The sequence below is a fragment of the Aristolochia californica genome, unplaced genomic scaffold (assembly GCF_029961685.1).
Source record: "Aristolochia californica isolate CCGP_79_NKW_82.1479 unplaced genomic scaffold, dmAriCali1.0.hap1 SCAF_7, whole genome shotgun sequence".
Lineage (NCBI taxonomy): Eukaryota > Viridiplantae > Streptophyta > Magnoliopsida > Piperales > Aristolochiaceae > Aristolochia > Aristolochia californica.
The window spans coordinates 40,538,851-40,561,305 of record NW_027182268.1 but is presented as its reverse complement, the minus strand read 5'-3'; the positions used below and the strand labels follow the sequence as shown (position 1 = coordinate 40,561,305).

General features: G+C 37.6%; 3 protein-coding genes across 5 annotated transcripts; 2 read left to right on the top strand and 1 right to left on the bottom strand.

Moving 5' to 3' along the window:
• Positions 1–1,599: 1,599 nt before the first annotated feature.
• Positions 1,600–2,555, top strand: LOC137935873 (MLP-like protein 423). Its single transcript, XM_068780265.1, has 2 exons — positions 1,600–1,837; positions 1,920–2,555. Exons 1-2 carry the CDS (start codon positions 1,657–1,659, stop codon positions 2,189–2,191), a joined length of 453 nt encoding a protein of 150 aa, XP_068636366.1. The 5' UTR covers positions 1,600–1,656; the 3' UTR covers positions 2,192–2,555.
• On the bottom strand, positions 2,536–7,310 carry LOC137935872 (rac-like GTP-binding protein 3). Of its 3 annotated transcripts, none has more exons than XM_068780262.1 (8): positions 6,899–7,310; positions 6,678–6,765; positions 6,438–6,547; positions 6,286–6,349; positions 5,370–5,434; positions 5,205–5,270; positions 4,946–5,043; positions 2,701–2,827 (listed from the first exon to the last, which is right to left on the bottom strand). In XM_068780262.1, the coding sequence occupies exons 1-8, from the start codon at positions 7,007–7,009 to the stop codon at positions 2,788–2,790; spliced, it is 642 nt and encodes a 213-aa protein (XP_068636363.1). In that variant the 5' UTR covers positions 7,010–7,310; the 3' UTR covers positions 2,701–2,787. The 3 variants fall into 3 exon arrangements, with proteins under 3 accessions (XP_068636364.1, XP_068636363.1, XP_068636365.1); XM_068780264.1 differs by having other exon boundaries at positions 6,955–7,310; XM_068780263.1 differs by lacking the exon at positions 4,946–5,043 and having other exon boundaries at positions 2,536–2,827.
• Positions 7,311–10,600: 3,290 nt separating this feature from the next.
• On the top strand, positions 10,601–17,607 carry LOC137936912 (protease Do-like 9). The gene is made up of 9 exons (XM_068781878.1): positions 10,601–11,298; positions 12,011–12,210; positions 12,326–12,506; positions 12,725–12,916; positions 15,450–15,682; positions 15,787–15,888; positions 15,975–16,025; positions 16,126–16,230; positions 17,075–17,607. The coding sequence occupies exons 1-9, from the start codon at positions 10,746–10,748 to the stop codon at positions 17,171–17,173; spliced, it is 1,716 nt and encodes a 571-aa protein (XP_068637979.1). The 5' UTR covers positions 10,601–10,745; the 3' UTR covers positions 17,174–17,607.
• The last annotated feature ends 4,848 nt before the right edge of the window (positions 17,608–22,455 follow it).

Sequence of the window (22,455 nt, the reverse complement as noted above, 5' to 3'; positions counted from 1 at the left end):
TGGATAGACTGACAGCAGTTTACAACTGACTTTCTTCCAAGGGGATGATGAATGAGAGATTAACGAGCCAAAAGATCTATGGGGACCCGAATCCCACATGCACTGACATGATCTTCTTTTCTTTAAAAAAGCTGGGTTTGTCGGACATGATTATCTGACGGATTGACCGCTTTTGGATAACTCCGACGAGAGATTGGCGACGTTACTAAACCGATCGAGTTGAAACTGCTAATTTTCTTTACAAGAACCATGTGGCAGAGAACCGCCCGGCACATTGAGTTTTTTCATTTCAAAATCGAGTTTTTTCATATCCAACAGAAGTTTGAAGTGCTTCAACAGAGAATAAGGGAGACTGAATTCTAAAACCATGTTCATGGATTTGGCTTTAAACTCCAGGAGCCATCGGCTTCGTGTTGTTGTTTACTTTGGCAGGAACATTGTCTTGGAAACTACTTTCCTCTGTATTCTGCCAGAAGATGTGAAGCAAACCTTGAAAAATCCGACTATCGGCTGCAAACGGAAACTGTGAAACCATGTTTGGATGTAATTCATTGTCAAAATGATTTTTCTCCAGAAAACTAACAGAGACTTTGAATTGAGCACACGGAAAATGTACAAAAATCGAACCAGTCTGATGTCATAAATCAATTACATTCGAAACTAACAAAGAAGTAGAAATTACGAGATGTCAGATGATCATAGGGACACCATGCCCTTGATTTGAAGTTGATACATCGGCGGCTAGTCCTTGTCGAAGAATTTTGCAGCATAAGATACCTTAAAAACGTGCAGTTCCTTTCACAATGCTGATCATTAATTTTCATGACTCACTTGCAAGCTGAGTCTCTCCTCTTAATGTGGTTGGAGCCAACCTCCCGTAGTTACAAATATTATTTTCGCGTATCTTGAAAGAAAAGATTTTTTGTTAGCTTTGATTCAGCATGAACTGAAAGATCGATTACGTTGTATATTTATCTGCCCTGGTCGTCAAACAATCCAAAGATCGACTACGCTGTATATTAATCTGCTCTGATCGTCAAACAATCCAAATTACCAATCCCACTGTTCAAAGATTAAAATTTAACATTCGAATTGATGGGAATGCAAGAAATCAAAGAGAATATCTAGCAAAAATTCTAACATTCATGAACGACGACTGCCGATAATGGAGTGAAGTGAATAACGTACAAGGAGTCTGCATCTGCCTTCTCCAAGGCGTACAAAAGATGGCTTTCAATTGATAAAACAGATCCCTGGTACTAATATTTACTTCTGGGTTTCAAAAAATGGGCTCCTCAGTCATAAAGATTCAACTACTTGTAGTTAAGAAATTGCACATTAATCTCTGCAAGTCACGCACCTCAATGCTCTGTTTCCGCCCAATTACTTTGCTTCCCCGAGAAGATCCTCGCAGGCTACAAATTTGGTATTCCACATGGGAACCAGTTTCCTCTTCACTGCGAGCTTTCATTTGCTTTATCCAGCTAAATATTCCACCGACGGAGATGAAAATGAAGGCCGGGTGGATGGTCGTTGAAGACGCCTTAAATGAGTTCGGCAGTTCCCAAGATGGCACTTATAAAAGTGCCCCAACTGTGCCTCCAACCTCAGAATTCCCACCATTCTGGTTTTCATTACTCAAGCATCGGTGTAAACATGGTTTCAAAGCTAGAAGTGGAAGTGGAGGTGAAGTCCTCTGCGGACAAGTTCTGGGAAGGTATTAGACAATCTGTCACTCTTTTCCCCAAGATCTTCCCCGAAATGTACAAGAGCATTGAAATAGTTGAAGGAGACGGCAAGGGCGTAGGCAGCATCAGGCACATCATATACGCAGAAGGTACGTACATGTTATATTTCACATTAGAGCTGACATACAGAAAGACATACCCTGTGACGCTGGTCTCCATTTAACTTAGCAGGGGTTCCCATGGTCAAGTTCGCCAAAGAAAAGATCGAGGTCGCGGACGAGGAGAACAAAACGGTGGCTTACAGCGTGATTGAAGGCGATCTGGTAAACTTCTACAAGAACTTCAAGGCGACACTGCAGGTCCTTTCCAAGGGTGAAGGAGCTTTGGTGAAGTGGAAAGGAGAATTCGACAAGGCACATGACGAAGTTCCAGAACCAACTCTTCTCCAAGAAGCTGCTGTCAAGACCTTCAAGGATTTGGACGAATATCTCCTCAAAGCTTAGAGAGTGAAAGCAAAGCTTGTCTCGGCACTTTTAATAAAATAGATGGACCGCAAATTACGTATTAGTGGGATGTGTCTCTGGCTCTTGTGATCTTTCCTCTTGTTCAACTTGGCTATGTACTTTAGAACTTGTTTACTATGAACTTCCTTCGGTTATCTCTGGATAGACGAGTTCCAATTTCCATAGATGTCCGCAATAAGTGATTTACAATTTGATCAACGGAGTGCATTTTTATTTCGGTGAATCCTGGAGGACATCGACTGGGTGGGAGAATGTAGAGAAAAACCACTCAACTTGATCCTATGTTACTTGTTCATCTTTACAATGTAAAGAATTTTAATGGGTTAACAAGAATTTGTCACCACTTTATTCTGATTCAAACATCTTCAAAACCAAGAACTGGGGTCCAGACAAAGCAAATACACATCTGCCCCAACATCCAACACCAGAGCATTGACATGAAAAAAAAAAAAAAAAACTTCATTCCATGAAAACAGCTCAATGGCCAGTCTTGGAGACAACCCCATCAACTAAAACTTGATAGAGGTACACAGTAGGGAATATGTGAAGGCTATATAACTTCACCAGAAGCAGACTCATTTGAAGCAGATGAGATTCCTCCCAGAAAGGACATTCCTGGATCAAGTACAAGAATTGCTCAATATAAAGTTTGTGAAACTTCCATTTAAAAGGGCGAAAAGTGGGAGTGAGTTTCTTCAATGGCTATTCTCAGTATTGAACCAAGTATTTGGAGGGAAACAAGAAAAGCAAGGCAATAACAGCTAAGTGAAACGTATGCATGAACTCCAGTAAGATGCCTTTGAGCCTAAGCAACAATTGAAGCAGACTAATCCAAATAAGTTTCATTCTCATCAGCAAGAATCATGCACAGTAATAACTTACGTTCAAACTGAGTAAAATTATTAACATATGAAATGCACTTATGAACTGGAAGAGGCATAGACTGGGACAAGTGACACTATTAACAAGGGAGATGATGGTCAAGATAGCTAATGGAAGGAATCAGACATAATGAGTGGGGAAACAATAACAAAGAGTGGGGGTAGGGGGAGAAGTGAAAATGTATAACATCGGTGCAACATCAAAGAACTCCGTACATAAGACACATTGTCAAACAGTGAAGAATATCTGTGATATTGTTTAAAGTTTTTTGGAATAGCCTTCCTCTGATGCCAAAAAGTGGCTCAAAAAAAGAAGAATGACGGTTCCCAGTCAACAAGCTAACAAAGATAATAAGAAGATGACTGTGCTGTTTGAACACTGATTGTTTTAAACTGGAAACATCAAGTATTAATCCCTAATGATTCAGGCCTCAGGAGAGGGATCCTACTGTGATTTTTCATGCACCATTACATTATGATGTTTCTTACAAAGTAAAGCTAGTATGGTTCAGATTAAGTGGATTCATCTTGTTGCCAACATACAAACATTATCAACATTATGTGGCCGGACAAACTCTCAAATCCACCATCAAGCACATAACTATGAGAGTCGGTGGAATTATGAGAGACAGTTTTGACCAGACAATGATGGTACACTCAGATCCAGTAGGACACAGACTCAATGGAAGCAGAACTAAAAGCTCTTCCCACAGGGATAAAGTTGTTCTAGCTGCAATTTTCTAGGCCTGTGATTGTTGAAGGGTACTCGGCCATAGTAATTGACTGGCTCCTAAGGAAGTCCTTCCCCACGAGGCTCAGACAGTTATACAAATGGAATTAATGATCTCTGCCCTTCTTTGTAGATTGTATAGCTGCACAACTCTTGTGGTTCTACTACTACAGTAGACAGGCTAGACAAGGGTGGGGTCTCTCCACCCTCATGAATGTCTGGGGAATATCTTCCCCCCATTTCCAAGGGTTGGGGCTCTTTTTGTCCTGCTTCTTATCTCATTGGTCATTCTTTAATGAAAATCCCTAAGCTCGCCCCCTCTCTTTAAAAAAAAACACATAAAAAAGTTCTAATTTATTTTTCTGGCAAATGAGTGGCCCTTTGACATTGTGGTCATGACAAGGATAGTTAAATATGCTGTATCACGCTGATGAAGCAAAAATGAAGTGACACAGACACTTAGAGCTTAAGAGTTTCAGCTGGGACGTGCAAAGGTTCAATGATTTATGCAGCAAAAGCTACATCAAATATAAAAGAATTAGCCTGTTTAGGCTGTTGTATAAAAGTGTCTTTCAATAAAAAAGCATAAATAAGACGAAGCATTAGCCTGTTTCAAAGAAAAGCAAAAAGGCTATTATGGTGCTCATGCTCCTTGGATGTCATTAAAGCCTCCGAGAAACTCAATAGGGGATAAGCAACACCCAAAAGAAGAAGGAAGACAATATAGAAAATAGGGAGCTTTATTATTTTGAGAAAACCTCAAGTAACCAAGCAGACATCCCATTTTGGACATTCCAAACTTGAACAATGAAAAGAAAACCACAAAAATATATTAAAAATTTCTAAAGGAAAAATTGCAGGTAAGCCTAAACTTAAGAAAACAAAGATGAAGAAAACCACAACAACCGACAACAAATTTTAACTGTGGTTTTTCACAAAAGTCGCTATTTACAGCCAACAGCCTTTGAGCAAGTCTAGACAAGAAAAGTTTCTGCATCATCAGTACTAATAAAAGATTTTCAGCAGTGACAGTTATCATTCAATTTCTACAAATCCACATAGACGTTTTAAAACAACAAGAGGAGGCAAATTTGCAGATAATAGCATAATGAAGGTACCAACATTAGCGAACATCCATGGCGTGGCTTTTTCTTTTCCTTTTGTTTTCCTGGTGGCTGAATAACTACCCTGATTGCTGCGTCAAATATGGCTTTGACATTCTATGGATAGGACAGATTGGAAACGGTATAAGACAAATATTTCATTGAAGTTACCAATTTTCTCCTATTCTTTCTTACTCAGGATGATAAATAGATATTAAAGGATACTGGCATATAGAAAGACCACTCTGCTCATAAAAGAAAGAAGAATCTCATATTACCTGTTGGGTTTTTGAGCTGCATTCCACATAATAAGCAGCACCAATTTGCTTCCGAAGTTCCTCTCCCTGTCATCAACAAATATTACCTTCAACGTCTTTCCACAATATAAACAATAAACTTTCTACCAAATGGTGATTGTTTCTCATATGGAGGAGAAATTATACTTGAGCAGTGGTTACTGGAACCAAGCCAGGATGATCAGATAAGTAGTACTTATCTTCACGAAGATCTGCATATTCATTAATTAAATAAACCATGATAGTTAGCAACAATAATAATAAAGGAATGTACACAATTACTCCACCGATTAGAAGACGGACACCTATCGCTGTTGTCTCTAAAGTTTTTCATTGTCTCTAACAATGTGGGCAATTGAATTTGAGCTTGGTGACTATGTTTGATAAAAAACAATCACATACAGTCCAATGTAGGACAACAAATAAAGGAGCAAAGCTTGAGCAACAAAGAAATGTGCAAACTTACACACACAAAAGGAGAGGTAAATTTACATTAAGGGATTAGAAGATGAAACCAATCACTAATTTCCTTTGCCGCTGATTATGAGCTCGATCGCATTGGGCCTCAGTCATCAAGTTTGATAGTGAACTATCATCGGCTGGCAACACGTGCGATTCATGCCAGTGTTTTAACATGCCCAGCAGCCTATTAAGAGATACTCATTGCTATTGTGGCAGAACCAAATGTAATGATTATGCTTATGGAAATGCCAGATACATGTTTTTGAGGAGTATGATTCACCAAAGAATGCCTACTGTGAAATGCACAAGCATAAAGGTAATGAAAGCCAAGATACACAAGTCGTTCTAAGTTTTTAATACATCTAAGAATATCCTCACAGAGTTAACTTGATAATGTCGTTTACACTAGGAGTCAAAGGCTGACTCAGAGATGCGCCTAGAAAAATGCTTCTATTTATAGCCCGGATGACCAAATTATGGAAGAATAGATCAGCAAACGGTTCAACCAACTTTTAATTGAAGAAACACAAATAAAAGCTGAATCATGGTGAAAATATCTCAATTGGCGCTTTTTACATCTTTAGATGTTTGTTAAACTTACCCAGCTTAGTGCCTGCCAGTACAACCGGAACTCCAGGAGCATGATGTTGAAGTTCAGGTATCCACTGCACAAAATGTACATCACAAAAACGGACCTGTTAAAAACTAAAATTCCACGATTTAGGAATTACATCTATCAGCTGTTCTAAGCACCTTCTTCAGCACGTTTTCGTAGCTCGCTCGGCTGACTAGCGAGAAAGCCAACACAAACACGTCTGCCCCTCGGTAACTCAGAGGCCTGAGTCTGTTATAATCCTCTTGACCTGTAAACAAAATTAACAATTAATTTCACAAAACAAGAGAATTGTCTACCATATTCAGTACCTCCTCTTTCAGTATAAACAAATGGAGACAAAATTTAATCAAATAGTAGTAAAAACGACAGAAAATAACCTGCAGTATCCCAGAGGCCTAGATTGACAGTAGTTCCATCAACAACGACATTTGCACTAAAATTATCGAACACGGTGGGTATGTAGTCCTATCAAGTATCGACAAAAACAGAGACATTACGAAAAAGGGGTAGAGGAAATCGAAAGCAAGCAAGACCCAGATACCAACACGGAGAAAAAAGAAGCAAAAAGCAGCACGGAAGAATTAGAGAAGTGGGTTACAGTGGGGAATTTGTTGCTGGTGTAACAAATGAGCATACAAGTTTTACCAACCGCACCATCGCCAACTGTAACACATTTGATGAATTTAGAAGCGCTTGAAGAAGCCATCATTGACGACAGACGAGGGGGCTAAAGAGCGGACGGGTTCGTTTTTGCTGATAAAAAAGAGAGCAAAAGTCACATGATTCTCACTCCCGGAGGTTCCTCTGCATCTGACAACAGAAATGGGTTTTGGAGAGGTTTTGTTCTCTTCCTCAACTTCTTTCACTGATCATTCGCTGAAGGCAAAAAACAATTGAAAGAAGCCGAAGAGTAAAAGTAACGCGGACAGTCTGGGAGATTGAAAGCGAGTTTTCTAATGTTCTTTCTGGGCGTAAAAGGGTGGCAGTTGGAAGTCGTAATTGAAGCACGATTATCCGAAATCGACAGAAGAGAAAAAAACAGGGAGAAGTCAAGTTATATAAAGGCTCCTGACTGTTCACGGGTGGCTTCACTCAATGTGCGCCACTCTGGCCTCGGCCCGTAAACGTGACACGCGGCACCGGAGTGGTAATCAGGCCACGATGTGGAATTAATGAACTCCATTGCTTCGTTAAGAAGTCATAACCCGGACCGCTTCAGACTCTCAAACCACTCCAGTCCAAACCGAAAAAAGAAAAGGGAACAGCCTGCTAACCCGGTTTAACTGAAAGCGACTCAACGTCCGGGACCCGGCAGGTTAGAGTCAGAACAGGAGAGATCATTAGAATCCAGATGACTTGAATATTTGGACCCACTCAGGGCCCACCACGATGGGATAAACATAATCGATGCTCCTCACAGCTAGAAAGTATGATTCGGTTCAGGTGCGAGATATCAGAGTGCGTGGGATACAAGAAGGAAGACTTTCGTGATTTTTTTAGTAACATTCAGAAAATGTGAGTGTGTGTATATTATCACAGTCGTTTAAGTACGTAAATTTAACCTATTCAAGAAAGAGAGGTGGACTGGAACTACCTCTCTTGAGTAGGTTGTATTTCCGTATTTAAACGACTATTATTTTAGGTTGTATTAACTAACCTTTTAACATAGTATCCGAGCTAGGCACACCACGTCACGTCCCGCCTTCGAATCCCGTGGGAGTGGTAAGGGGCGGGGTGAGTGTCAAAGGTGGTTCTGGTCTACCTCTTTTAAGTAGGTTGGCTTTTTGTACTGAAACGACAAGTCTTTTAGGTTGTATTGGCTAGTCTATTGATATATATATATATATATAATAAAATATTTGATATGCGTGTTTTAAAGCCACAAAAAATAGAGAAAATAAGAAAATACTTATTTCCAATGTTTGAAAGTACAAATTCTTGAAGAGAAAATAGAATATGAGAGAAACTTAATTTATCTTTTAGTTGATTGATTTTCTCTCAAAAATATGAAATCTCGGGAGAGAAAAAGAACGATAAATTAGAGAGAAATAATATAAATTATTAAAGAGAAAATAAAAGTCTATTGATAATAATTTAATACTTAGATATTTTAGTTCTTAGGCTTTTATATTTCATAATTATTTTTTCTTTTATGTTTTCTTTGTCCATCCAATCAAGAGAAACGATATTTCTCTTTTATTTTCGTTCATATTTTTCATGGGCATCCAAATAAAAGAAAAGAAACTGCTTTTTTTTTTCTCATATTTTTTTCTATTGGTCCAAAAAAACTTGTCGGAAACCCTAAGGTGAAGTTCAGGACTCAAATCTAGTAGCAATCAAATCTGAAAATTGATCGTTATGACAAAAAGTATATTTTTTCTTTACAATTTAATAAAATTTATTATGTTTTAGAAATTCATTATAAAACTTTCACGAGGAGCGTGTAGATGTGTTTTTGTAGTGGACAACAAAGTTGTAAGGGAGATAGGGACAAGAGAGGAGAGAGTGGAGAGCCTTCCCCCTCATTGTTATGGACAACAAGGTCCCTTGCCTACCATGCAGACTAAAAAGAAGGCTGCAACTAAAAGGGAAAAGAGGTAAGTTAAAGACCCCTCTCCCCCTATTGGAGTGAAGGGGGGAGACCACCCCCTTCAATGGTAAGAACCTTGGTAACCCTCGAATTTAAGGATTAACCATTTAGGGGGGGTTAGTCAACTTAAAGGACGAGATGATCTTCAACCGCATAACGTCCTTCAACACTTGAAGTCGTTAGTGGAGCGCAGATGAAGTTTCATCTCGATGCAGTGGATGAAGGGGTCCTTCGTCTCCAAGGTTTAATTTCAATCATCTGGAAGAAGACCTTGTTTGATCTTCTTTGAATTGAAGGACGGGCGACGCTGGCTTTTTCCCCTTTCTCTCCTTACACCCCCCCTCACGCGTCGTCATTTCTCAGTTTTTTCTTCCTCTCTCCCGCACTCCCTCTCTCGTCTCCCTGCGCTCCCGACGTCACTACTGCCATAAAATCGATCAGATTTCGTCTCCCAAAAAGTCTCTTTCTTATCAAATTTCTGTTTCTTTTCTTTCTCGGTTCTTCTTCCCTCTCCTTTTTCGCACTTATTAATTGTTTCCCTACCTCTCCTTCAAGCTCTGTCCTCATTCTACGCCCCAAAGTTGTTTAGTTTTCCACTTCTGCAATGTTCTCTCTTGGGTTTTCTCCTATACTCTTGGGGGTGGTTGTGATTATTGTCTCGTCTTGAATGATCGTTGTCCCCGAAAAGCATCTAGAGAAACAGAGGTACTCGGGCATTCCAGTTCAATTTTCTCTTTTGGTTGTCTCTCCTCGACTTCCATGTAGAACGATAAATGAAGTTTTACTCTTATTACTTTTGAAGATGCGTCATTTATATGTATTAAACTTGTAACTTGTTGATTTTAATATTAAAGGCACGAACTTGTTATTTGAATAATTTTTTTTGTTGGTTTCAAAATTGTATATGTATTTATTTATTATTTTTTTCAATTTTATTACTATATTAAACTTCATATTTAAGTCTCTGGTAAATAAAATATAATTAAAGTATGTATTTGATTAATTAATTACTTTTAAGTTTGTCAAAATATATTATTAATTAATACCACGTAAAATCTATCTTATGTTATTAATATAATATTTTTTATTCATTAATCATAATTTTTTTATTTACTCTATTGTATTAGTGATTTAATAGTGGTAATTAAAATATTGTTAACTCAAACACTTGGTTTAATTAACTTATTTTTATAATTAATAAAATTAATGGTTTTAAATTTCGAAGATAAAGATGAAGATGAAATTGTCCACACTAACACCCTATTTCAAAGATTTCGAAGATGAAGTTGTCCATACTAACACTCATTTCGAAGATGAAGATCATGTAGATGCATAAGATGAAGATGAAGATCAAATTTCCAGTTTGTTGACTAACGCCCCTTAATAAAAAAAAAAGGTATAGGAAGGCTTTATTCGAGGAGTACGTTTTAAGCGTTTTCAACTTTCCGTACTCAAATTATTCAACTTCTTCGTTTTAAAAAACGATAATCTTGCGGATTATTATTAAGCCCAGATTAAAGGCATCTGATTGCGAATTGGGATTTTTACTAAAAAGCAAAATGAAAACAGTTGCAGACAAGTGACGAGTGATTACCGCTGAGGGTCCCGCATAATTCTGTCAGCTCCCTAATCGGAGGATAACTGCTGATTTTGCCCGAAATTTGGTTTCTGTATCTGCTTGATGTTTGATTCCTCCACTTCATTGGAACAATACGTTCGAACAGTCGGTTCTTCGGCCCTTTTATCTTTCCCTTCGCTTGCCCTTTTTAATAGTCTTGAATCAGAAATTAGGGTTGTAGGAGTTCATCGACAAAGGGTTGTAGGAGTCTAGAAACGTTGGAACCCTATCTCTACCATGGAAGAACCCAAGAGAAAAAGAGGCCGAATAGCCAACAAAACCGTGGCAGACACCTTGGATTACCAGCTAAGCATGCCTGGGACCACTTCTTCACCCATAGATGGCGCCGAGGAAGCTGAAATTGCCGAAGTTGAAGCTGTCACCACCCGCCGCAGCCGCGGCAGGCCTCGCAAGTCTCCGGTTATTATCGGGCAATTCAAGGAAAATGGAGCCTCTCTGCGTCGCAGTTCTCGTCTTGTGGAGAATAATGGGGATGGTGCTGTGGCACTGGTGGAGCCGCCGCCGCAATGGGTAAACGTAATCAAGGTGGTTCCGTCGATGGATGCCGTAGTGAAGGTGTTTTGCGTGCATACCGAACCGAATTTCTCGTTGCCTTGGCAGCGGAAGAGACAGTATAGTTCTAGTAGTAGTGGTTTCATTATTGGCGGGAGGAGGGTTTTGACGAATGCCCATTCGGTGGAACATTACACTCAAGTTAAATTGAAGAAGCGGGGGTCAGACACCAAATTCTTGGCTACTGTGCTTGCTATTGGAACCGAATGTGACATCGGTAAGGACGATGATTTGATGTCATACGAGCTAATCATTTTACCATTCTTTATCCCTGCTTTATGTACTCATCTAATTCCTGCTATGTTTGGTCATTTTGTTATATTAACCTCTTGAAGTGAAGATTAAGTTAGATGCTTTGGTGCCACTGAATGCTAGAGCTATTTCTAGTTTTAGTCCCTAAATCTGTCAAAAAGTATCAAATGATTCAAACATAGTAGTCTGTTTGTTGGAAAGAGAGAGGCCATTGTATGCTTGGTTAAAAATATTCCTAATGTACTGTTTGACAGTAACTAGTATTGCCCGCACAGCTTTGTTAAACGCTTATAGCATGAACTGTTAGAGGTTTTTTTTGGTGGAGCTTGGGAAGGAGAACTGAGGGTCAATGTTGTCCTTCCATTAGGTTTTTCCCATGGATCAAGTTATATTTACTTCTTTCTTACTAACAACTGCGGATGCAAAAAATTAATGTCTTAAGGAAGAATATAGGACTTCAGCCTTCTTGTGATATTTAATGACATAGTTTGCTAATACTGTGTAACTGATGACCCTGTGGGAGCATTAAGCATGAGGTTATCTCTGATTCTGCTTCTGAAAACAATCCTTCCTCAATTTTCACATATTCAACTTCTACCAGATTGGACTAAAATTGTTTACTTATTGAGGTTATCATGAATGAATGCTTACCAGTGAAAATTTCCGTTTTTGCATAGCAATGCTGACAGTTAAAGATGATGAATTTTGGGAAGGAGTTTCTCCTGTAGAGTTTGGATCTCTGCCAGCTCTCCAAGATGCAGTTACGGTTGTTGGCTACCCAATTGGGGGGGATACTATCTCTGTGACTAGTGGCGTAGTCTCTCGCATGGAAATCTTATCATATGTCCATGGCTCTACGGAGCTGTTGGGACTGCAGGTTCTTGAATCAGAATATTATTGTTCTCTACAGTATATTAGCTAGGAGTATGTTGCTTTCAGATTTTTTATCTATAATTTTTCTAATTTCTCTTGAACATGAGCTGGTTTTGCAGATAGATGCAGCTATAAATTCGGGCAATTCTGGTGGGCCTGCATTCAATGATAAAGGGAAATGTGTGGGTATAGCATTTCAATCGCTTAAACATGAAGACGTGGAAAACATAGGGTATGTGATACCAACACCCGTGATTACACACTTCATTCAGGACTATGAAAAGTCAGGAGAATATACAGGTAATCTCAAAATCAAAGGCTTTCTCTTTCTGTCTCTCTACATATTCTGGTTAACAACAGAAGATATCACCTTTACATATGTTCTTATCATGTCATATCATCCAAATTCTTTTTTTTTCCTTCTTTTTTCTTAATTTTATTGTCATATGCTCCTTATTCAAAGTCAACAGATGTTACTCGTTGGAATACTTATTTAGTTCTTTCATCTAATCACTTAGGATTTCCGATACTTGGAGTTGAATGGCAGAAAATGGAAAACCCTGATTTGCGAAAGGCAATGGGGATGGCACCTGACCAGAAAGGTGTTCGTATTAGAAGAATTGAGCCTACCTCTCCAGAATCCCAATTTCTGAAGCCTTCAGATATTATAGTTAGTTTTGATGGAGTTGATATTGCCAATGATGGAACAGGTAAGAAATTTCAATTATGTGGATCCGGAAAGCTTTTTATTAATCTCAGTGTTTTCTCATAATCTCTGCTTAACATTGTTTTCATGTGAAAATGCAGTTTATTGAGTTACGAGGAAAAAATTCTCCTTTTGTAGTGGAAACCATTTATTATGATGAGACTTGAATCCTGTAACTCATGCTGGAAACCGCCCAGCAAGATTTGAATCAATGACTTCATAATAGAAACCCCCCCCCCCCCCCCCATGTGATACTTGAACCCACGACCTTACACTAGCAACCCAGCAGGCTACCTGAAAAAAATTGATGTTCCATTTATTGTACAAGTGGGTTGCTTTCTGTTCACTATTGGCCTTAGGTCATTTAATATATATATATATATATATATATATTGAACAGCTATCTGAAGTTGTATCTAGGTAGGAAGTGTTCTTCTCATTTTTGCGGCCTCATGCCTGCTTTTCTTCCCTCCCATTCTTCTTCTTCTTGTTTATGGATTTTCCTTTTTTTTCAAGTAAGAAGGTGGAAAATTTTATTAACCAGAGAAAGAACAAGAGCAAGCCTTCAAGTGGGGCGAGGTTTACAATCTGGGAAGTTTCAAGTTCTTTGCATAGGTTCACAGAACTCATGCTCAGAAATTCATAACTTCTGATGTTTTGGTTTCTCTTTGATTTGGAATGTCAAGTTACTATTGTGTAGCTCCTGGTTTTGAGATGTTATCTGAAATTACATCCCATCTTCACTTTTTTTTGGGAAATCTCAGTTCTCAGCTCTTTTTGTTGTAAAAAAGTGCTCGCACATAAATCTGTTTCCAGATTTCTTGGAAGATTTTTCTTTCAAAACATTGTTTCTAAGGGGCTAAAATCAAACAGTAAAGTTTGTAACTCTGCTTTGCTGCTTTCGGATAATTTCTTGAGTAGCATTGCTTTTGGGAATCATCAGCTCTGGAATGTTAAACAAGAGGTTCTTTAAAATGGTTTGCTTTGTGGGTTCACAACAGATTGATAATCTCTGGGAGACAGATATTTACTCTGCAAAGAGTCTTAATTGTGTAAAGGTAGGACCAAAACAAGATCTTAACCAGCCAGAAGGACTGTTTGAAGTTCAACAATCCCATTTATTTCGGGAAGATGCCTAATCTAGCTATCTGTTGTGCATGATGGACAGTGCCTTGTCAATATTGTCGGTTCATCATCATGTCCTACTACTGCTAGAAATGATTGCCTCTTTCTCATGGTTAGTTACTTGTTGAATGTGCCAGAACCCAAGCATCACATCATGGCATTTCAGCTCTATCTTAGATAATTTTAGACAGTTGCTATTGTATTTAGGTCACATAGTTTCATGTATTAAGATCTGCCATTGGTTTGGCTGATAAGCTTGCTAAGGAGGGGTCCTCTCTCCTACCCCCGGCTTAGCTAAAGAGTCAGACCAACTTTAGGAAGGGGAACAGAGATAAACTGCTTGATGAACTCTTTGAAGGAAGCCAGAAAATGAACCGTAGTCATATCTATTAAAGGTAAAAGCCAAAACCTGTCTTATGTATTGACTAAGAGTTAGAATATGATCAATGAAAGCATCAAGTTCATTTGAAAAGGATGCAAGTATTACTGCTAATATTCACTTTTCTTTCTCCTCAACCTGTTCCAGATTTGAACTTTTCTTCTTAGCACATTCCTTATGAAAAATGAAATCGTTGGTGGCTCTCTATGCTTTCTATTCTTAGTAAGATTCCCTGTTCTTGGATCTTGTCCTAAAATAGGACATTCAGGCCTTTTTAAATTGTCCTTCTTTCTTCTTCTTTCATAAACATGAGAGATTTTGGGAAGATCTGTTGTCCTTAGACATTCCTCAGCTAGATCTTCACATTAGGATGTGCTGCATTATCTCCCAAGTCTCCAAGCCAGTAATGTAAAACGAGTTTGGTGAGAGTTGAAATGATATTACATTATGATATGAGGCTTCTTTTTTTCTTTTTTCTTTTTTGTGAAAATGCTTTTTCTGAAAAAAAAAAATTATAACACGAGGCTACAGAATACCAGATAAGGTTGTTTTGAGCATGAAAACTTTATATTCTTCGTGGTGCTAGATTTGGTCTTTGTCTGAAAGATGCTGTCTAGATTTACCTACTCCAGGGTCAGGTTTGCAGAATCCATATTAATATAGAATCTTGCTGTTCTGCTCAAAATGATTTGGGAGAAGGTGCTTGCTTATCTGCTAACGACGAGTGCTTGGACTTGGTAAAGCAGCCAAGAACCCTTATGAAATCCTTAAAGAAAATCTATAACAAATTTGGTTGAAATAACTCTTTTAATGGTTGATCTTTGGCACAGCATATTCTGTATTACCTTCATTTTTTAACTTTGCTCTGTACTTAAATGTTTCTATTCACATGGTACAGTATGTAACCAAAACCTCTCCTTGGAAATAAATTTCCAAAAGTGAAATTCACTTAATCTGGTCTCATTATCGTTTTGTTGTTTCCAATATTTAAGTGAATCTTTTTGCTAATTTTGATTTCGTGGTGCCTTTTCAGTTCTCTTTAGGCATGGGGAGCGCATTGGATTTAGCTACCTTGTTTCTCAAAAATACACTGGAGAAAATGCTGTGGTTAAAGTCCTCCGAGATTCAAAAATTCATGAATTTAATGTAAACCTTTCAACACACAAACGACTTATTCCTGCTCATATCAAAGGCAAGCCTCCTCCATTTTATATCATTGCAGGATTTGTCTTTGCAGCGATATCTGTCCCGTACCTACGTTCTGAGGTGAGTTAACCTTCTGTACATGTGACCAATTAGGATTGACTGTACAATGAATCTTAGTTTAGCTCTCCTCATTTTTCAATGTCTCTAACCTTTTGTCCTTTCAGTATGGCAAAGATTATGAATACGAGGCACCTGTTAAGTTGTTGGAGAAGCACTTGCATGCTATGGCACGGTCAGAAGAAGAACAGCTTGTTGTTGTTTCACAGGTTTGTCTCTCTTTTACCATCACTATGTATCTTAAATCTATTGGTTGCTCTAGTTTCAATGTTCTTTTGTGTTTTTGTACTTTTAGGTGCTTGTTGCTGACATCAATATCGGTTACGAGGACATTGTTAACACTCAGGTCAGAACATTTCAGCAAATGGTTCTATTGCATTCAATTATTTCAAGCTTTTTTAGATTCTTTTGGTTGCTTAGCTTATCAAGATTTTTTTTTTCTTCAGGTCCTTGCTTTCAATGGTAAACCTGTGAAGAACCTGAAGACCCTGGCAAATATGGTAGAGAACTGTGATGATGAATTTTTGAAGTTTGAGTTGGAGTATCAACAGGTCTCTCTCTCTCTCTCTCTGTATCTGCTACATTTGAATTCCACCATAAAAAGGCATGATTTGGAGGGTTGTAGCATTGGGATTAATAGTGACACATTTTTCGCTTCAACTAATTGGTTTCAAAAGCTTTCGGGGGGTTGGGGGGTGTGGGAAATGACATTCAAATGGAAGAAGAATACTGTGATGAAAAGAAAATATATGAATTTCAAAAAATGAATTTTTTCAAAAAACATTATCAGAAAACGAAAAGAGAATATAATGGTTAGGAGTAAATAATATTGTGTCCTAGGTCTAATTTAGATATTCCCTCTACTGATACACCTTCAATGGTTGTCAGAACAAAAACCTTGAACATCCGAGGAGCTGTTTGCTTTTACCAAGAGAATTAAGCACACCCCACAAGGAGGTGTTTACACTGTCATGTATCACAATCGTCTTACATTCTTGTTCATATGTGACAAATATGTAAGCTGATAAGCTCCACTAAGCGTTCCATTATTGATTGGCCAGAAATCTTAAAATTGACTTTTAGAAGTTGCTGGCAATCAGAAATATTACCTTTAGTTAAACGTAATCCATGTGGTAGAGAATGATACAGATTTTAAATTTGTAACATCCAGCAATTGCTATTTATAACATCTAGCATTGTCTATCAGTGATTTTGGATGGTTGGCAATCTATGATGGGATCTTTTACTGTTATATGAGAGCTTAAACACACACACCACATTTGGAATGAGACTACCTGCAGCATTCTTTGTAGGGTCGTATGGTTACTTATTAATTCTTTGGCCATGTAATTTATCTACTCTTTACTGCGAGAAACTCACTTCTGGCATCTGCAGCTAGTTGTCCTACAAACGAAGACTGCTAAGGCTGCTACTCAGGATATTCTTACAACACATTGCATACCTTCAGCCATATCAGATGATCTGAAGACATGACGCTGAAGATAAAATCTCGAAAGGAACACTTGAATTGGATGCTTGATCAATGCTACGAGGAAGATGCTTGAGCTGTCCAACAGGTTGGGCTTTCTTTTTGCAGAATCCTTGGTTTGCTTGAGCTCAATCGCTTGGAAGCTACAAGAAGAGTGGATGCCTATGCACTTAATACTGTTATAGGCAAAATACAATACAGTCAAAATGGGAAATCAATCCCCTGCCATTGCCTCAGCAGTCTCTGGAGGTTAATGAGTTAGTGCAGCGGACTCATTTCAGTTCCTTTTTGTGAAGGTAGACATGTTTCCCAAGTGAGATCGAATATGTCTGTTATTGTCAGTTTAGTGTGCTGAAGGACGATTTTAATGGTGATATTTAACAGACACGTCGGGAGGATAAACGATGTTTTATTGCAAAATCAATTTTTTTTTTTTTTTGAAAATGGTGATTCATTAATCTCAATATAAGGAGTACAATGGAGAGAGGAGATCGGACTCCCCAATCCTCAATCAAGTTGAACTGCCGGCAACTAACTTTGTAAATATATCATCTTCAATCGAGGCTCTAGGGGTGGCTTCGAACCGAGTCGGCTTGCGAGCGGCTCGAGTTCGGCTCAGTTCGATTCGTTATCTATTAAACTCGATCCGAGTTCGAGCACCGGAATTGGTTTGTTTACATTAACGAGGCGAGCTTGACCGAAGCCAGGTTCGGTTCGTGAGCTGTCTCTCGTCGGTTGTTGTCACTGCCTCTATCGTCATCGCAGCTGTTCATCGGCCGTCTCTACTGTCGTTGCAACTTTTCGCCAGTTGCCTTTGTGGCCGTCCGTTCAATTTCTTCCTCTCCTCGCCGTCACCTCTGTTTCTGTTGCCGCCTCCGTCGCAGTCGTCATCCCCGACGATAGGTCCTCCTCGGCGCCGTAACCCCCTTCCCTCCGCGTTGTCTTGGTGGAAAACCTGAACCTAAGTTCAGGGGAGAAATAATCTCCCCCCTCCCCTGCGCGAAGTTGATCTTACACGTGCGATTTCGCACCTACGAGATAATAAAGTAAACAAACAAAAACAAATTTCCTCTCGAAAAAATTAAATTTATAGAAATAAGTTTCTATAAACTATTAGCGTCTCATTTTTTAAAAATATTTTTCTAATTAATTTTTTATTAAAAATCATATAATTTTCTAAATAAGATTTTCGTATCAAGATGGGGTAGAAAACTGTATAGAAAATTTTTGAATAAGTATTTAATAGTTGATGGTGTAATAATTTTAGCATGAAGCAATTTTGTGTTTGATATTTTATTTAATTAAAAAATTATCGATAAGTATAATAATATATTAGATTGATAATTAATTTTTATTTATTTCCCTAGAAAAGACAATAAAAGGTCCATTTAACTTTCCTAAGAAAATTTTAAAATATTTCTTATAATTTTCTAATAAGTCACTAATAGTAATAAGATTTTATTTAAAGTTTTTTTTGGGAATATGTATCATAGGAAAAATATTTTTAGTTTTTCCTAGAATATAAATTTTCATCTAGGGGCACTAAGGAGGTCATAATAAATTATGGCCAAATTCAAAAATTATAAAACAAGCTAGACAACAATTGGGGTAAAAAAGATTAATATTGGTGTATTTTAATTCATTATTGAAATTCAATCCTGAACCTCCCCTATCATTATGTTTTTTAAAAATGTATGCATAATTTTATATATAATTTATTCAAAGTCACCCCTACGTGCGAGATCATAAACAAGGATTATTTTTTTTTTTTGTCCCTTGCTCATGGCTCTTAAAGAAATTGAAAAGATATTTTAGTAGAAATACGTTTCTAGAGATTATTAGTGGGTTTTTCAATAACATTTTTAGTAGAAATATAGGGACCATTAGTGCCTCATGTTTTTTTCAAAATATTTTTCTAATTATAAATTATTTTAAAAAAATCATATAATTTTCTAAGTAAGATTTTCTTACCAAGATGGGTTAGAAAACCATATAGAAATTTTTTGAATAAGTATTTGACAGTTGATGATATAATACTTTGAGTATGAGGCAATTTTCATAACAATTTAGTGTTTGACATTTTATGTGATTAAAAATTTATTGATAAGTATAATAATATATTAGATTAATTATTAATTTTTATTTATTTCCTTAGAAAAGGCAATAAGAGGTCCATTTAACTTTCCTAAGAAAAATTTAAAATATTTCTTTTAATTTTCTAGTAAGTCTCTAATAGTAATAGGATTTTATTTAAAGGATTTATAGTTTTTATTTGGGTGATTGTAAATTGATAGTGATATTTCATTTAATTTTATTGTGTTTGATTATTGTATGGAGTTTATTGATAATGTTATGCAATGTATGGTATTTAGACTATTTTATGGAGTGTATAAACAATTTCATGGAGTGTTTATGGAATGTATAGACAATTTTAAGGAGTGTTTATGGAGTGTTTATGCAGGTATTATGTATATTGATTATGCCCAATTTTAACTAGAGGTCATGTTGAATTTTATACAAGTATTATATATATAGATTATGCTCAATTTTAAGTAGAGGTTATACCCAATCTTATACATGTATTATATATATAGGTTATGCCAAAATTTATGTAAAATGTATGCATAATTTTATATACATTTTATTCGATATATATTTTTTGAAAAATTTTAAACGTATGTTGAGGCGAGCTCGGTTCAAACTCGTTGGGCTCGAGCTCGATAACAATTTTAGGCTCGAGGCTTGGCTCGGCTCGAAGCTCGACACGAAATATTTAAATGGAGCTCGACTCGAACATAAGTAGGTTCGGGCTCGGCTCGGCTCGGCTCGATACCACCCCTATTGGGCTCCATCTTCCACAAAGGATATTTCAATAAATTATTCTCTCCATCAGTTTAACATAGTTTTTTAATTTTTATTATAAATTAATATGTATACGTTGCTTAGATTTAACAATATGGTTAGATGTCATATTTTTTATTTATTTATGATGTATTTGTTTTAAATTATAATAATTATCTAAAAATAAATTCCAGATTTTTTAAATTACACTTAAAACATAAATTCGGTTGAATCCCAGATGCTTTACCAAATTTTTTCTGTGTTTTTGTCTCGTGTTTGCAGCTAATACGTTACTTTAATAGTATAAGATTTCTTCATTCAATCTAATTCCGTCAGACAGCTCAACCTACTCGACACGTGAATGGCAGATTAAGGGGCACGTTGCTTCGGCACCTCGGCTGCTTGAAACGAAGGAGAACCATCGAACAGGAGACTCCGTCTCACAGGAATGTATAAAAGGGTATAAGATATCTCACAAGTGATGTTGCTCTGATTTCAAAAATTTCTGTGCCAGGGCTGATAGATGGAGAAGATGGGCTCCGCGGAGTCTGAGTTGGAAGATCTATTCGAGCGGAAAAAGCGCGTTAAGAATCCCCTGGTGCCAATAGGTACGTCTCCCTTATTCTATTGCTCCTTTACTCGAGCATCGGTCTTGCTTTATATGTGTCTAGTTGTTATACTTGCTGTTTTTTTTTTTTTAGTTTTATTTATTTTTTATTAGTTCTAATTATCTTCATTTGAGTGCTTCGTTGTGGGCGGTTTCCACATCGTCATCTTCTGTTAAACTCGATTCCTGATGTTTTCAGAGAGTAATATGGGTTTTCATATTCAGGAGTACACGCAATTTTCTCTTTTGAATCTTCTTATTCTTAGTCTTTTTGGGAATATGTAAATGCACTTGTATCGTTTGTGCTTTGTTTTAATGCAAAATTGATTATCTTTGCAATGAGATGGTGTAACACCGTCAATGATAAGGAACTTTGATTTGTTTGGTAAGACTCTTTGACATGGAGGATTTTAGAACTGTAAACTGTATTGTGGCCCACTGGTCCGTTACGGATATTATAATTCCATCATATGCTATGAAGATCATTCATATATGTTGTTATGTCTGGTTTCGATGGCATTATTTATATCTTATCATCAACCTATTAAAAAAATAAAAATCTGATCATGTCACCTTTTGGGAAAGAGTTTCTTTCTGCACTTTGTTACCAACCCTCTTAGACCTCCTGAGAGTAGAAAGCTCTTTTTTGTTGAAGGAAGCACCGTCCTCCTGAAGAGGTATATAGGGTGCCGCCAAGGTAATTATAAGCTAGCGCACAAGCCCATGTATCAGGGCTTGTGCACTTGATGCAGCAGTGAGCACATTTGCCATCTATTCACCCGCTCTTTTTTTGAAGAATTCATGAGTTACTTTAAGGCTGGCTTCTCATTACCTCCAAGATTCCCACTTCTGTTTGTACTTTCTTTAGTATTTATGGGGCAAATCTCTCATTGTGTGGATTGGACCTCTTAGCTCAATGTGCATTGGGGGTTTCTAGAATGGGACATAGGGATTGGGGTTTTTCAATGTAGACAAACCTAGGAGCACTTGCTGCCTTGGAGCACTCTTAGCCTTTGTAAGCTCACAGGCCTCTGGGGAATGCAGTTGGCTTAAGGTACTCACTTAAGTACAGAGCGCACAACAGCCTGCAGACCCTTGGGACCTTCAACCGCAGGATGTGATGAGTCAACATCAAGGTCTCAAAAGACTGTCAATATGAGCTCTTGGGAGTGATCAGCTTGTTGTGTATGTAAAACCATATGTAAAGCCACCGAGCAAGAACAGTGAGGGAGCCAATGGCACTCAAGCTGTAGATTATAAAAGCCATTGTGCCTAAGGTAGGTGATAGAACCTTCTTAGAAAAGGTTCTATTTCATTTTCAACGTGTGCAAGGTGAGGCTTAAAATTGAGTGTTTAGAGGCCTAAAAAAGAGTTAAGGGCAGATCGAGAGGAGAAGGGAAGGAGAAAAAGAGAGAAAAAGGCTCAAGAGGGCACCTGAAGGAAGAGAGGCAAAATTGAGAGAGAAACGATGCGAAAAGAAGAGAGAAGATAGGAGATGAGAAGAGAGAGGGAAGGGAGATAAGTGAGCAATAAAATGTGGCTCTTGGCATGCCTTGCCCTAACCAAGTTTCATTTTATTTATAATTTCTTATGTACATCAATTAGGAAACCAAGGTCCTAGTAGAATAGTAATTAAAACTCCTAAAATGAGCTCCAACTAAGAATTACACCAAACAAGATTTTCTAATTTTAGATTCCTACTTGTTGACAAACTTTGACTTTCCCACCAAAAATGACTAAAATATCCCTAGGAGGCTGACACCCCCTCTCCTTTTTTGGCACCCAAGTCATGTAAGAATTCCTATTTTACCCCTTTAGAAATTCCCATTGACCCCCTAA